The 16,195-nt window shown below is 41.2% G+C and overlaps 1 protein-coding gene across 12 annotated transcripts in view; it reads left to right on the plus strand.

The window, feature by feature from the left end:
* The window catches only part of LOC109577800 (nucleoporin SEH1), a 96,896-nt gene that overhangs the window by 56,263 nt on the left and 24,438 nt on the right, over positions 1-16,195 (plus strand). For 10 of the 12 annotated variants that reach the window (XR_011563666.1, XR_011563667.1, XM_070778538.1 and 7 more), the window contains 13 exons: positions 1,510-1,740; positions 6,146-6,271; positions 6,463-6,606; positions 6,707-6,770; positions 7,189-7,328; positions 7,426-7,518; positions 7,966-8,084; positions 8,716-8,892; positions 10,158-10,248; positions 10,396-10,572; positions 12,980-13,240; positions 13,472-13,587; positions 15,118-15,227. Coding sequence is in view for 10 of the 12 variants with exons in the window: in XM_070778538.1 (XP_070634639.1) it covers positions 1,510-1,740; positions 6,146-6,271; positions 6,463-6,606; positions 6,707-6,770; positions 7,189-7,328; positions 7,426-7,518; positions 7,966-8,084; positions 8,716-8,892; positions 10,158-10,248; positions 10,396-10,572; positions 12,980-13,240; positions 13,472-13,587; positions 15,118-15,227 (1,849 nt within the window). In the remaining 2 variants the exon portion in view is untranslated. Of the gene's footprint in view, positions 1-1,509; positions 1,741-6,145; positions 6,272-6,462; positions 6,607-6,706; positions 6,771-7,188; positions 7,329-7,425; positions 7,519-7,965; positions 8,085-8,715; positions 8,893-10,157; positions 10,249-10,395; positions 10,573-12,979; positions 13,241-13,471; positions 13,588-15,117; positions 15,228-16,195 lie in introns of those variants that run through there. The other 2 variants (XM_070778545.1, XM_070778546.1) reach the window with 2 other exon arrangements.

Below are 16,195 nucleotides of genomic sequence, written 5' to 3' on the forward strand. Positions count from 1 at the left end.
GGAGCTTGTCCCCACCCTGCACTTGACACAGAGGTGTTGTAAGGTGTCTTTATCTTGGTTCTTTTGTTGTAGTACTTCTGATGAAAGTGAAACCTGAGTTTGTTTCTGATATTACCAGGTGTTCCTGTTTATTTATTAACCATGATACTTCATTGTCACTTGTTTATAAAATCATGTAAATGTGCTTTTTGTGCTATCCTTTAAATCCCTGACTGGAGCTCTGAGTTCTGGTCTCTGCTGGTTTTGTTCAATGTGATTGAATATAAATTGCTGCATTTATCCAAAAAACCAAAACAAAACCCCTAAAAGAAACAAGTTACTGTTGGGACCCTATACCTGCTTTTGTTAAGTGAATTTATCTGAATGTGTTCTTACATGATCTTCTTTTTTTTTTAAATATCTATTTGTTTATTTACTTGGCTGTGTCAGGTCTCCTAACTTGGAATCTTCATTGCATCATGTGGACTCAGTTTCAACACATGAGTTTAGTTGCTTTGAGGCATGTGGGAGCCTAGTTCCTTGACCAGGGATCAAACCCACATGCCTCATATTGCAAGGCAGGCACTCAATCAGTGAACCACCAGGGAGGTCCTTAACATGACCGTTTGAAATGCCTGGAAACACAGTTTCAACATGAGAATAGGAGTCTCTCACATGATCCATCACAGCCACTGACTTCTAGACTCTAGACCCTGTGGGCTTCAGCAAGTGGGGAGGATGGGAATCACTGTCAGCAGCTCCTCACAGACAGATGTTGGTGGGCGGGTTTACTCTTTCCTCTTAGCTCCTAGTGATGACCTTGATTTACCTAATTAATAAGACTGTACTCTCTCTCTTTTTTCCCCGACTCTTCCCCTCTGATCCTGAGGGCAGAGGAAAACAAGTGGCTGGAGAAAGGGTTGAGGGTGAGAGGTGGTGAGAGTGGAGGAGCATGTAGGAGGGAATGTTGTCTCTGGAAGTGGGAGTAAAGAAGATTCTCATTTAGGGTGAGGAGGGAGGGGTTTGAATGAGTCAGAATCGTAAACTTGGAGGCCTGACAAGGAACCTTGGAAATGAGTCTGCACATAGCTGCAGAGACCAGGTACCAGGTAACGTCCAGGGTGAGAGGTGGGTCCTAGGGTGATGTCCAGGGCTGAAAGTGCTGCCATTTCCAGCACCCTTTCAAAGAAAGTGGAGGTAAAAATAACTTGAAGTCCTTATGGGAGTTCCCTGGCGGTCCTGTAGTTAGTATTTGGCATTTTCATTGCCTCAGCCTGGGTTTAGTCCTTGGTTGGAAAAGGTCCCACGAGCCATGTGACATAGCCAAAAAAAGAAAAAAAACGTCCTGATAAATTTGACTGGTTTTATTTTTCCAGATATCGAATTGTGAGACATAGGTGTTTTTGTAGAGCTAACATGTGTAGATTTGGTAGTTTGACTGTGAAAACAGATCTTAAGCTCATTGTTTTTTCCTCCTGATTTTCAGTGTGAAGTTATTTCTTAACAGACCACATGTCTCTTCTTTTTAAGGTGGATTTTTCAGCTTATCCTTGTTTAGTTTTCAAGAATAGAGTCATCATAAGACCTCATGCCACAGAAGAGATTAAAGTGCTCTTCATACCGTCTGATCCTGGGATCTTCCGATGTATATTCAGTGTTGCTTCTTGGCCATTCTCAGCCGACGCAGAGACCGTGGCACAGGCGGAAGCCCTGGCCAGCAGGGTTGTCCTCACTGCCATTGCTGAGACTCCCATGATCGAGGTGACTCTCTGTGAGCGGGTCTTTGTCACACCTGGGATTTTAATGAGGCTGTGTAAACTTTAGAAGTAATATTTGGGTAAAATGAATTTGTGGATGACTGCCAGAAAGTTACAATCAAGCTAAACATTGGCTCTTAATATCTTCTTATTCCAAAATTTAAAATTATTTCTGGGAATTCCCTGTTGGTCCAGTGGTCAGGACTCTGTACTACCGCTGTCAAGGGCATGGGTTCAGTCCCTGGTCAGTGAACTCAGGTCCCACAAGCTGCAGAGCACTGCCAAAAACAAGACACTTGAAATTATTTCTGTTGTTTTATAGAAGCACAGGTATACTTGGTAAGAAGTGTGTAAACAAAGTACAACATTAAACCCAGTTTTCCGGCTGGTTTCCATTCTGTAGTTTGATGTGTGGAGATAAAGCACCACATTCAGATTCTTTCCTCCAGTTTTTTTTCCATACCTGAAAACGTTCCTATTCTACAATCTCCCCTTTTCTGGAAGTGAAAGAAATTAGGTCTAGCCCAGTTGGGACAATGAAGTGCCTTCTGGATAGGAGGCTCCTTAGAACAGTGGCTCTTTACCCTGGACATTGAAATAACTGGGGGTTTTAGGTGCACCCCAATACCTGGTCCCACCCACATCAGCTAATCAGAATCATGGGAGGGGGAGGACGTGGCCAAGTAGCAGTGATTTCTAAACCTCACCGGATGATTACAGACTGTAGCATTAGTTAACACGTGTGGCTGCACATGCAGTGTCTTATTGGTTGTGAGTAGAATCAGAACTAGCACCCTGAACACGATTTGGGAACCAGCGAGGGGGTGGGCTGGGTGCAGAGCAGGATGAGCAGAACATACTTCCCGGTGATAGAGACTGAAGGGCCTGCGGTGGAACCTGACGTGAGTTTAGCCACCCTCACTGGGTCTCTGAACTGCTCCCACTGCACCCATTTTATTCTTTGACTCAGAGAAGCTCTAACTGTGCTTCTGTTTCGAGGTGAGGTATGGGTGGGATTCCCCGAGGAGACTGATGAGGACCTTGTGGGCCTCCTTTCTTGCATGCACATGCTTTTCTTTGTCCTCCCTGGGGCTGTGCTTACTGCCTGGGCTTAGCAGTTTACTTGTCCATGGTGTGGAGAAGGAAGTAGAGTTTGTGGAAGTTCTGTTATTACAACTCTTAGTGATCTTTATATTATGCTTAAGTGGCATTGTATGAATTTTTCAATCAGCTGTGCCATGCTTGTTCCAGGGTAGGGACTCTCAGCTTTGGCACCATTGCCATGTCTGACTGGGTGGTGGTTATGTGGTGGAGGCTGTCAGGTACAGTGTGGGGATCTTAGCAGAGCCCTGGTCTCTGCTCACTGGGTGTCAGTAGCATCTGCTTTCCCTCAGTTGTGATGACTTTACCAAATTACCCCTATTTGAGACAGTGTCATTGACTTTCTGTGTTTCAGTACATTCCACTGACCAGGCTTTTGAACCTGTCCTTAAACAGACTACATTTTAAAAAATTTTTATTTAAAAAACTTTATTTTTTATTGAAGGATAATTGCTTTACAGAATTTTGTTGTTTTCTATCGAATCTCAACATGAATCAGCCATAGGTATACATAAATCCCTTCCCTTTTGAACCTCCCTCCCATCTCCCTCCTCACCTCATCCCTCTAGGTTGATACAGAGCTCCTATTTGAGTTTCCTGAGCCACAGCAAATTCCTGTTGGCTATCTATTTTACATATGGTAATGTGAGTTTCCATGTTACTCTTTCCATACATCTTACCCTCTCCTCCCCTCTCCACATGTCCATAAGTCTGTTCTCCATCTGTTTCTCTATTGCTGCCCTGTAAATAAATTCTTCAGTACCGTTTTTCTAGATTACATATATATGTGTTAGGATACGATATTTATCTTTCTTTTACTTACTTCACTCTGTATAATAGGTTCTAGTTTCATCCACCTCATCAGAACTGAGTCAAATGTGTTCCTTTTTATGGCTGAGTATTATTCCATTGTGTATATGTACCACTTCTTTATCCTTTCATCTGTCGATGGACATCTAGGTTGCTTCCATGTTCTAGCTATTATAAATAGTGCTGCAATGAACAATGATATACATGTGTCCTTTTAAGTTTTGGTTTCCTCAGGGTATATGCCTGGGAGTGGGATTGCTGAGTCATATGGTGGTTTTATTCCTAGCTTTTTAAGGAATCTTCCTACCATCTTCCATTAGTGGCTGTATCAATTTACATTCCCACCAACGGTTCAAGAGCTTTTCTCCACACCCTCTCCAGCATTTAGTGTTGGTAGACGTTTTGATGATGGCCATTCTGACCAGTGTGAGGTGATATCTCACTGTAGTTTTGATTTGCATTTCTCTATTAATGAGTGATGTTGAGCATCTTTTCATGTGTTTGTTAGCCATCTGTATGTCTTCTTTGGAGAAATGCCCGTTTAGGTCTTTTTCCCACTTTTTGATTGGGTTGTTTGTTTTTCTGGTATTGAGTTGCATGAGTTGCTTGTATATTTTGGAAATTAATCCTTTGTCAGTTGTTTCATTTACTATTATTTTCTCGCATTCTGAGGGTTGTCTCTTCACCTTGATTAAAGTTTCCTTTGCTGTGCAAAAGCTTTTAAGTTTCATTAGGTCCCACTTGTTTACTTTTGTTTTTATTTCCATTACTCTAGGATGTGGGTCATAGAGGATCTTGCTTTGATTTATGTCACTGAGTGTTCTGCCTATGTTTTTATGTAAGAGTTTTAAATTCTGGTTTTACATTCAGGCTACATTTTTGTAGCAGAAACAAAAACTAAGTAGTATTTGAGGCTGTCATGTTTTGACAGGCTCGTGTAAGTCACACTTAGTGGCGTGGTCTGCTCCTTGGAGTCACATGACTCACTTGAAGAAACAGTGATGGCTGTGTCCCAGCCCTAGAGACTGCGATTTCACTGGTCTGGGGTGTCATTTGAGCTCTGAGTCCAGCGCACAGACAAGCCTGGGGACTTCAGTGTAAGGGGTGGTTCAGCCTTAGCCCAGTGGAGCAGAGCCTTCCAGGAGGAGTAGTTGGACCTGAAGGTGCAGGAGGATATGATGGGGGAGCAATGTCCCCACGAGAGATGGTTCAGGGACTTCACACAGAGGCTGCATCTGTGAGACTGCTCAGTAACCTTCCTGACTTGTTAGAGGCTGTCCCAGGTGGCTGTAGTGAACATGACATTTTATGTGTACGTGCTTTTATTCTGGCTCTTTGTGGCCGCTTGCTGACATGTGTTCCCTGAGGAAACATGTGAGTGCCTGTTGTTGCTGACGTGCTGTCATTAGATTGTGAACTGTTTGCTTCCTTCGTGGATGTAAAGTTCCAGTTTTGACCCCTGTTTGTGTTGACTGTGGTGTTGAGCGTCGTTTCTTATGTCTGTTAGCTGTCCTGGCCTCCTCTTCTCTGAACTGCCTATTCATATTTCTTGCCCATTTTTATTTATTTTTGAATGTCTTTATAAATTTTTGTAGATGTTCTTTGTATTCTGGAGTATAAATCCCTGCCAGTAGTTATGCTTTGTGATTATTTTCTCCCATTTCTTGGTTCTTCAACACTATGGACTTTATCCCCCCTTTCGTTGTGCTGAAATTTTCAGTATAACCTAGTTAGCCAAGAACCTATCTCCCACACGTAAAACAAGGCTTGATTTTTGTTTCCCCCAGAAAAGTAACCCTTGGAAAATTGCTTCAAATTCACTTCTTGAGGGTCAGGGTTAGCTTTCCTGTGACCATGTGAATGGATGTCTGTGTGGAATGCTCAATAAAGTCACTTGATAGAACTAGTTTTTAAAAAAAGTGGGGGAGACTGAGAAATTGAAGCAGATCCAGGGATTATTCCTGGTGCTTTGTAAATGTTGGATGTTATACATTTACCTTTTAGATTCCACTCTTAAGAAGCAGTGTGGTTAAGTGGTCAGGTTAGAGGTCTGGAGTATCACATGCAGAATCAGCCAGGGCAGCCTCCTGTGTTCTGTGAAGGAGGACTTCTCTTGGAACCGTGTCCAGTGATGGCATCGCTCAGAGATTTGAGGAGTGCCGTGGGTTCAGTGTGGATGCACATGGAGACTTGGCTTTGTGGGCACGTGAAGGCAGCACTACATCCATGGTAGTGAAGAGCCTAAGGGCTTGACTAGCAGTCTTCTCAAAGCAGCCTCAGCTTACCTGTAACTTTGTTCTGTGTAGTATATTTGGGTACATGGACTACATTAAAAAAAATTTTTTTTTTGGTAGAAAATAGCAATTGTAAAGTAGCCCTTGGAATTTCAGGTAAGCTTACTGTTAATACTGACTATTTGTGGCTAGAAGGGCAGTGATATAAACTGTCATATTTAGTAATATATTGTTTCTATAAATCCCTTTTCCCCCCATAATTAGGTAGAAACAGAAAAGAAAGGTGTTCTTGATTTTGGCGACTTGACTTACGGAAGCTGGAAAGCTCTTCCTCTAAAACTGGTGAACAAGACACATGCCAACATCCCCATCAGACTCATTATCAGTGCTGTAAGTACGCTGCTCATGAGGGATCTTTCACAGAGTTTCGTGGACAAGTATTGTAGTTACAGCTGGTAGCATCCTTGGCTGACTTCTGTCAAGAATGTCAGTGTTTTTGTTAAGGCTCTGTGAACAGATGTAGCCTCCCACCAGCACGACACCATTGGCTCTGCTGAAGTAGCCCCTCCCGTTTCTGACAGAATGCTGTGGCCTGGCGCTGCTTCACCTTTTCCAAGGAGCCCATCCACGCAGCTCTGAGAGCATTGCCTTATGCCCACGCAATCGCGCAGCTGGCTGCTCCATCAGTGATCAACCACATGATGCCTGCCAGTGACGACGGACAGGTAACTGGGAGGTGGAGGGAGTGGTTTAGAATTAAGAAGGAAGTCAAGTTCCAAACTACTTTTCTTTCACTATATATGCAAAAGTTTTTTTATTTTACAGGATCCAGAATTTCTGGTAATTTGGGTTCTTTTCCATAGTCCAAAGAAACAGATCACTTCTTCAGGTATCATGTTTACGTTTTATGGTATTTGCTTTACTCTGTAGCTAAATAAACTAGCAAGTTGAGGCTTATTTCTTCCATCAGTGAATGTGTCAGATGTTCCCTGTAATTTGTCAGTATTTTATGATGTTTTAAAATTGGGCAGACAGCATGCTATTTTGGGTCAAACCCATCCAAATATGGGTAACCTAAGCATGTACCACTGAAGACCTTTTGGGATATTTTCTCTTAACTGATGTTATCTCATCTGTCAGATATTTTCTTCCTTTTTCTCCTCCACTCATTTCCGTTTCTTTCTGAGTTCGTTAAAAAGTCATTTCACTTAAGATTTTTTTGTACCCCCAAGGGCATAGTGTTGGACCATGTGTGGCATTTAGGATTAAATAACTGTTGTCTGAACTAAAAGAATGACCTTTTATAGAGATTCTAGACTCAGCAGAAGAATTTTTGGCAAGAGTTGATATAGAAGTTGATAGTCCAAACCCGACACCAGTCATTAAAAGCATCAGTCTTCGAGCAAGAACAGGAATTGCCCGCATCCATGCCCCAAAAGACCTCCAGGTACCCTGGGCTCCTCCCTTTGCTGTTATCATATGTCCACGTTGATTCCATGCTAAGTATGATATTTAAAAAATGCCTGCTTTATTCCGTCCCTTAGACTCTGCACTTGTTTGCCAGTGTGGCTTCCTCAGCAAGGCAGTACTTACCTCTGAAAAATGCTGGGAATATTGATGTCCACCTGGATATCAAGGTAAGAATTTGCATTGGAGATGGTAGCTTATTCTCTTGGACTGAGATGATCAGTGACCCCCTCGGGTTCTGAAGGTTGCTGTCTGCCAACCTTGTCTGGGGCTGGGGAGGTGGCGGGATCAGGAGGAAGAATCAGAGCTAGTGTTGCCCGAGCATAAGGCAGATGACAAAGAACTTCAGCTGGGGTGCTTCACATTGTACACACAAGAACTAAGCCCCAGATTAGTTCCCTGAAGACATGTTACGCTGCAGCTGGTGGGGTGGAGGACAGGATCCACGTGTGTAGATGTCACTTATGATATGTTTGGGTGTGTGAGGGGGTGTTCGCAGTCAGGAAGTAAGGATGGGCGGGGCTCTGGTGGACAAGGAGGAGGGAAGATATATGGTCATCAGTGGGAGACAAGGGCATGGATGCGTGAAACCTGTGACTTATTACATCAACATTTAGATCCCAGATCAAGGAAGTCACTTTTCAGTGGACCCAGAGAAACTATTCCTTAAACCTGGAGAAGAGCATGAAGTTATAGTTTCATTTTCTCCAAAGGATCCCATGGGCTGTGAGGAAAGGTAATGTAAAGCTGTTCACCATGGCGAGTTTGTGCTCTAGTCTGTGGCTAGGAGGACAGAGAACATGCTTCACTTCCTGTGGCAGACAGCATAGCTCTTTCCTTTTGCCACAGACCTTCTTTCTCTTCACTGAAAATCTTGTAAACCAACTGACTAGAAATCACTATTTTCAAATATATTTGAAAGTATTACCGTGTTTCTCACTAACCTCTCCTCTCCAAGGACACCATCCGTTGACCTTGTCAGTTGTTAGAGATATTTCCCCACTCCTCCTCCAAATCCTGAGTGAACATCACCATACACTGGTCAGAGCATCCTTGTCTCCGGCTTGTGAACTTGCCTGGTACATATAGCTTAGCCCAGCCCCCTCCTGCCTGGGTAGAATCTCCACCCAGAGGCTTTCCTCAGCCCTACCCGGATTCCTCGCCTGTGAACTCCTTTCCTCTGCACTCAGGCACGTGCCTGTCTCCTTCCCCACTGGCTTCCTCCTCTGGGACATCAGCTCTGAGGAAGGGCGTGCATTGTGTCCTCAGCATCCAGCTCAGGCTCTTGGATAAAGGAAGCGGGTAGGACAGTAGTTGCTGAAAGAATTGAGTTCTGAACACTGAACTTAGATGATTTTCTTTTCTAGGATCTTGAAAATATTCGTGCAGCCATTTGGCCCTCAGTATGAAGTGATGTTAAAAGGTGAAATAGTTTCTTCGGGAAATAGGCCTCTGGCACCTGAATCTCTCACCTCAGATATTCCTTCGATTTTATCCAACAAGCAGTTTCTGGCCTGGGGAGGTGTCCCCCTCGGTAGAACACAGTGAGTATGCACAGCAGCTGTCATCACCGACTGCTATTCTTCGCTGTCTCCATGACGACCATGTTCACGTTCTTAGAACTGAAATAAAACTATCATATTCAGTATTCATCCTACCATGAATTCATATCATTTTTCATGTTTTTAAAATACAAGCCAAAAAAATTAGGTTTCAGTTTTCTTAAGCTCTTTGGTGAATTCTCTGCTGATGCCCAAACTTAGGCAGCTACAAGTATCTTGGTTCCTTCTCTGGAAAGCACTGGGGGCCAGTGGGAAGAAGGAACAGCGACGTTGCCTCTTAGAGGCCTTTACGGTCCAGCTGGTGAAGGGTGGTTTTCCGTGGGCAGCTCTAGTGAAAGCACTCTCAGCTAGACTCCTGCATTGTCCTGCATGGCCCTGGGTTTTAGGACCGTCCTCCCCAGCGGCTCCTGTGCCCATGCAGCCAGTCCATCTCTGAACATTGCACTTGGTTTTAATTGGCTTTGTTTTCATGAAAAAAATTTTTTTCTGCAAGTCTTTTCCAGGCAGAGTACCTGTGGAAGGCTTTTCTTGGGTGTGCTAATAATAACCAAAGGTCTTTGATTTTACTCTGAGGTTAATTAAACTCAGCAGCATTTCCTTTTTAATACAAGGTACACAAGGCATAGACCACAGCTTAGATAATTTAACTGTTAATTTTCAAAATTTGTGTAAAATAGAGGTTTATTCACGTATTTTCTCTTCTCCAGTGAAGAGAGAATGCATGTATTTGCAGAGGCTGGAGGATTTTCATATTGCCAGCCAGCTGCAGTGCTACTTGCATTGTAAGTTTTTTAAAAGTTAGGTTAATTGCAGTATGCTGTTTAAAAGACTACTTTATGCAGATGAACCTTTTAAAGTAAAAAATCTGTACAACGTGCATAGGACCCTTGTTTGCATGCAAGGTAGGTTTTGGAGCTAAGCATGGTCTTGACTAAATGAAATAGTTCATCTGTATTTTCTGATGACTATTGTGTAAAACAGATAATTCCTACACATAGAGTGTGGATAATAAGAACAGCTAAGGAGTTGTAACAGGAGAGATGAAACTGAAAGTCCTCTCCAATGTGGTGAGTCTTGAGTGCACATTCTCAGAAATGCGGAGTTCCAGGACTGTGGACCGCCACTCACGTGGCTTAGGCAGTCCGTCTGCCTCAATGCATTGCAGTCGGTTTTAACTGGTTTTGCTTTTATGATTGTAGCAGCATCCATGGAAGAAAACCACATTTTAAATGTGCCATTGTTTCTAGGCTTCAGAAACTAGCTTTAAGAAACAATTCTGCGTCTACAGCCCAGCATTTACGCCTGCTTGTCAGAGGACAAGACCAGGACTGCTTTCAGGTTTGTGGAGTACACGGCTCTGTTCTGTGTCACATCCTTTTATGTTCAGGCTGTCTTGCGTTGTTCATCCTTGAAGAGTCTGTGTTACTGGCATGTTTTGTTTGTGCTGCTGCTCTGTCTTATGCAGAGGTTGTTTTTGAATTGTAGCTGCAGCACACTTTTGGCTCAGAAGAGCGATTGACCAGTAACTGTGAGGTCAGGATTCGTCCAAAAGAAGACATTTATATCTCCGTGTTATTTGCACCTACTCGCCTGTCTTGTATGTTGGCCAAACTCGAAATTAAACAACTTGGAGTTCGATCACAACCAGGTGTTAAGTTCACGGTAAGATAATTCTAACTGCTATTTTTTCTCCCATGGAGTTTATGATGTAACTATTGGTTAAATATTGGTAAATAATATGTCCTCTTTTTTAAGTCAAAATATGTGATTGGTTACCTAGATTTACAGACAGATTAGAGAGTAATTACATACCTTGTAGAATTGTCCATTTTAAAAGCAGCCACCATAGTAATCCTGTAAAATAGGTCTTGTCTATTTCATTTCATTTGAACTTCTCAGGAACCCATTGTTTGATTAAGTCCAGATTGAACTATTTTAAGTTGTTGATTTTCCAAGTAACATTTCTTCTTTCAGTTCAGCAGGGTGTCTCCTGACATTACTTGTTAGACTCTGTTCTGTACACTAGGGATACACAGACAGGACTTTTCTGTGTTGTTTCTTCCCAGCATAATTTCAGAAGATTTCAAGTCATTTCTTTAGCTAGATTCAGGGCTTTAAGAGAGAAAAGTGATAAACCCTGGAGGGGAGGAAAGAGGAACAAGGGAGTCGGATGAAATCTAAGCTCTGTGAAAGCAGCTCAGAACTGAGCAGCTACTTGGCAGTGGAGCTGGGACTGCAAAGCTGGTCTTTGCCCTGGTGTCACAGAGGAAATGTGGAAAAGTCACAAGATTAACACCACCTAAAGGTTTTTTTTAAAAAGAATAGATACTTTTGGCAAATCTAACTATATTGGATGCTGGAGGTGGACACATGCTCTGTGGAGTTCTTCATGTGGCCTCATGAGCTGTGATGTGCTGAACAGCCTGCAGAGTGGTGGTTCTCAGCCACCAGGGCACACTTGGTGGTTTCTGGAGACATTTGTGGTTTTCACAGTTAGACTTTTGGTACCTGATGAGTGGAGGCCAGGGGTGTGGCCAGACACTCCCACAGTGCACAGGGCACCCCACATCAGATGGCCCAGCCCAGGGACCACTGTGCCAAGGTTGAGGAGTCTGCTCTAGTTGGGTTTTTAGTTTAGTTTAGTTTTGGCTGTGTAGGCTTGAGGGATCTTAGTTCCCTCAGTGATCGAACCCGGTCCCCCAGCAGTGGCAGCACAGAGTCCTAACCACGGGACCACCAGGGAAGTCCCTGAGAAGCCTGCTCTAGAGCAGATTTCTGGTTGAATCTTTGGGTCTGTGAGCATTACTCAGATTTCATTTTATTTAATCTTTCTTCATCTTTTAACCTTTTAGTCAATAGTCATTTGTGACTTCTTAGACTTTGAAAATACAGGAAGAATACTCATATTGAGTGTTTTCAAAAGCTGATTCTCCTTGTTGTTTTCTAGCTTCTTATGTAAGATTTACTGGCAAGTTTCTATGGGAAAAGAAAAATTAGAAATATTTTTGGCTCTTGGAACCAACAGAGCTCACCGTGGATGAGGTGGACTTTGCAGGAGTTCAGATCTGAAGCCCTTTAAATGCTGTTAATTTTTACTACAAGGCAGGCAATACTGAGTTTTCATCAGCCTGAGTTTAATTTTTCAAAATGTTATTGTATTTAATACATAACAACTTGAAATAAGCTACTGATGTTTTCAAGTTTGCAAAGGATTCTTTGGAATTTATTTTAATAATAAGGAATGAAAGAGCATATTTAATGGAGTGCATTTAAAGAGTTTGAAAAGTTTGTATCCTTGCAGGGTACCTGTTTCCTGCACTCCTCTTTATAGAGTCTGTTCTGTGACTCCTGTTTCCTGGTGGTGCTACACCCCTGGGAGCCCCATGGCTCAGAGTGCTTGGTCTACCCTGGAGCCTCCACTCTGCACCCCCATGGCCAGGCTGGCTGTCCCCTGAGGCCCATTTGAGTTCTGGCTTCTCTTTGGCACACTCCTGATTCTGCTGGACCAAAAGTTAATAAGAGTATATGCTCATAGATTTTTCTCCCCCCAAAACTTTTCATGTTGGAAATTTAAAATTACTGGAAATATGAAAGAATTACTTGGCAAACATTCACATACACTTTCCCTTAGATTCTGCACTTAACATTGTGCTTTATTTCTTCTATCACATATTTAACCATCTTATCAATTTATCTTTTTTATGCATTTCAAGATAAATTTAAATATCAGTGTCTTTCATGCTGAACACTTCTTAAGCAAGCATATCAATACTAATCTTATTTTTCCTTTGTCATCTAAGCTTGGTTTCTGTAACAGTGAGAAATAATTATTCTTGGGATATGGGAAGGTAAATAATTTTGCACCTCTTTGGTTTGTTTTTCTCTTAAAGCAGAGTCTTTACTATAGATAAGGGCTTGATTGGCAGTGAGGTAACTATTAGCCAAAGTACACAAAGATGAATAATTTTAATTTCAGTAAATCCGTCTCATTGTCTTCTCTGACTATAATTTGATCTTCTGTTTTCTGCTTACATAAAAATAATTCTAGATGTTTGTATTCTGTTTTTAGATACCTTTGTCTGGATATGGAGGCACAAGTAACCTCATTTTGGAAGATGTTAAAAAATTATCTGACAGTTACATGGTAACAGTGAATGACTTAGTGCCTGGCCAGGAAAGTAGAATTGTTATTTCTGTCCGTAACACTGGCTCTCGAGCAGCTTTTGTTAAAGCTGTAGGTTTTAAGGATTCTCAGAAAAAAGTTTTGCTGGATCCTAAAGTATTAAGGATTTTTCCAGACAAATTTGTGCTGAAGGAAAGAACACAGGAAGTAAGTATGAAAGTATCTGCACTAAAAATACGAGCTCATTTTTAGGTTAAAGTAAAAATTATATATTTTATAGCTAAAGCTAACACCTTTTTGAAAGGAATATAGGATCTTATCTGATCTTGGAGGTGCTGTTTATGTGCATCAGTGTCTGCAGCCACTGTTTGTGTTCCTGTGACATTTATTCAGAGTGAAATATTTAATATTCACTCCTGATTTTTTTCTTGGCATCAGGATGTTACTATAATATATAATCCATCAGACAGAGAAAGCAGTTGTAAAACCACCACAGAACTGTCAACTATATACTTTTTTGGTGGAGATGAAATTTCACGTCAGCAGTATCGAAGGTGGGTTACTTACCTTACACCATGACGGGGAGCATTCATGGAAGTATTGAAGGCTTAACACTGGTTGGGATTTGTAATTTATGGAAGATGTTTTACTACTTATTAGTGAACTGGCAGATGAACAGTTTTGGTAAAATTTGTGTGACCGATAAGCTACCTGTAGGAGAGATACAGGTAGAAATAGCTCGTCTCCAGGTTTCCTTGCACTGAGTGTCCTTTTCTAAACATATATAGTGGCTTCTGCTCCTTTGTTCAGATAGGACCTTGGACTTCATCCTTGGACCATCTTGGTAATGATGGCAGATCAGTTTCTGAAAAGATTTAAAAACTACTGGAAGAAAGTATATTGTGTAAACACACCTGACGTGGAACATTTCTGAGAGTGTTGAGAATTATTTGAATGGATCAAGCTGTATTTTAGACATTGTAGGGTGTTTAATTACTTAAAACTTGTGCTTCTAAAAAAATTTAGTACACCAATTTAAATGTAGTTTTATATGCTGGCATGTTGTCAAATTTATATTTAGGTCTAAGTATGATTTAGACTTACTTATGAGTTGAAATCAGAGTTCTTATGTCACAAAATCTTTTTCCTTGCCTAAAGCTGAGTATGCGTTGAGTGGATGGAGGTCATGCCAATTCATGGTTCACGGGAAGTTACTGCCTCCCGGGAGGGTGGTGTGTGTGTGGGCCAGTCTCGCTTTCTTCCAGTGCGTTGTGTTGTGCTGTGTTTTCTGCTGATACACAGTTCAGGAAACTGTACTGTCAGTCTGTGGAGGACTATTAGAATGTTTAAACAAGCATTTAGTATTGAGTTAGTACGTAATAATAACACAGACCACATGTGAAGGGTTCAACTTGGAATGTGGTTTTGTCTCTCAGTTGAGTATTTTAGATATAGAAACTGACATTTGGAGAAATTAGATCACAGTTTTTTTGTTTTTTTCCCTTTCTCTCTATTGAAGTATAGAAATCAGTGTACTGCTCTATAAATCCTTTTTGCCATTAATTTATGGTAATGAGATTTCTTTTGTTTGTGAACTCAGTTTTGTAGAGAAATTCACTTTTCAGTTCTGTCACCTCAAAAGTCTCTAGAACAAGTCAGACAGACTGACAGAATTACATGGCAATTTAAATGTTTTCTTTTGATGCATTATTTGTATCATATTCTTGGTGTGTTTTTTCCTGAGACAGATTTCTAACTGACCAAATTATCACAAATATTGTAAATGCATGACTTGAAAAGAATCTAATTTTTCTTCTTTCTGCTCTTCTGTCAGAGAGTTGTTGTTTTAATGTGTTTACCTGAAAATGATGATGTATATATGCCACCATGTATAGCTTTTAAGGGAATGTCCAAAACAAGTTTTCAGTTTAAAATTACGTATATTGTGAACTAAGGCATAATATCTATTTTTCTAATGCACCATGATGTCAGTGGGATTTGCCAGTCATTGCCAGATGCATGAATAAAATCTAATGAAGGTTTTTTGTCTGTAAAACGCCTTTGAATAAAATCTCTACTGACAGAGCTGTGCTGCACATGCCGGAGGTGAGAGAGCGGGTCCTGCCCAGTCTGAGTGTGCTGCACAGCATCGACTTTGCAGAAGCATTTCAGGACGAGCTGCTTGTAACTGAAGGTGGGAATTTTCGTGTATTTTATTTTATTTTAAATTTATTTTCTTATTTGGCTATGTTGGGTCTTAGTTGCAGTGTGTATGATCTTTTGTTGCAGTGTACGGGTTCTCTAGTTATGGCTCCAGGGCATGCGGGCTTAGTTGCTCTACAGCATGTGGAATCTTCATTTCCTAACCAGGGATCGAACCTGCATCCCCTGCATTGCAAGGTGGATTCTTAACCATCAGACCATCGGGGGAGTCCCTCAATATATTTTAGATCTTCTGGGTCCAGTGATATGATATAAGGAAGAAGTGTGTTGGTTTAGGTGTGATGTCAGGCTGAATTAGTCACAGCTCTGCTGTATGACTTCGGACAGATTACATCACTGAAATTCAGTTTCCTTAGCTATAAAATGAGAGGAATAATATTTGTATTGTCTGCACAGAGTTCTTGTGAACTCTTGTGAGTTCAGATAAGAGAGCTTTGCCTTGTAAATGTTAGATATTAATAAGTTATTGCACTTAGTGTTTGGGTGGACTTGTGGGCAGAGAATGGTCATGATTAAACTCAAGTTATTACTGCTTAAGGTTTCATGATTTCACATTTATGCTCATTTTGAGATTTCTCTGCTCTTGTGCTGGGTGTGCAGTTTTTGGAGGATGTGATTGTGGTTGAGTGACTCTAATCTAGATATTTAGACCTGTTTGAGCTGAACAGTTCAAGTGTTTAGTGGTATTTATTACTCATACAAAATATAAGAAAGGAGACATGTAAATTATGTAAAAATACATGTACAGATTTTCATCACAGTGTTCATTATAGGAAGAAGTTAGAAGTAACCTAAATGTCCAAGAATAGAGGATTGTTTAATCTTGCAAAAGAATATTTTTAAGCCATTCAGACAATATGATTCTATATTAAGTGACATGAAAAGCTCCTCATTTATTAAGAAAAACGTTATTTTAAAATTTTGCATGTAAGATCTCCA

The sequence above is a fragment of the Bos indicus genome, chromosome 24 (assembly GCF_029378745.1).
Source record: "Bos indicus isolate NIAB-ARS_2022 breed Sahiwal x Tharparkar chromosome 24, NIAB-ARS_B.indTharparkar_mat_pri_1.0, whole genome shotgun sequence".
Lineage (NCBI taxonomy): Eukaryota > Metazoa > Chordata > Mammalia > Artiodactyla > Bovidae > Bos > Bos indicus.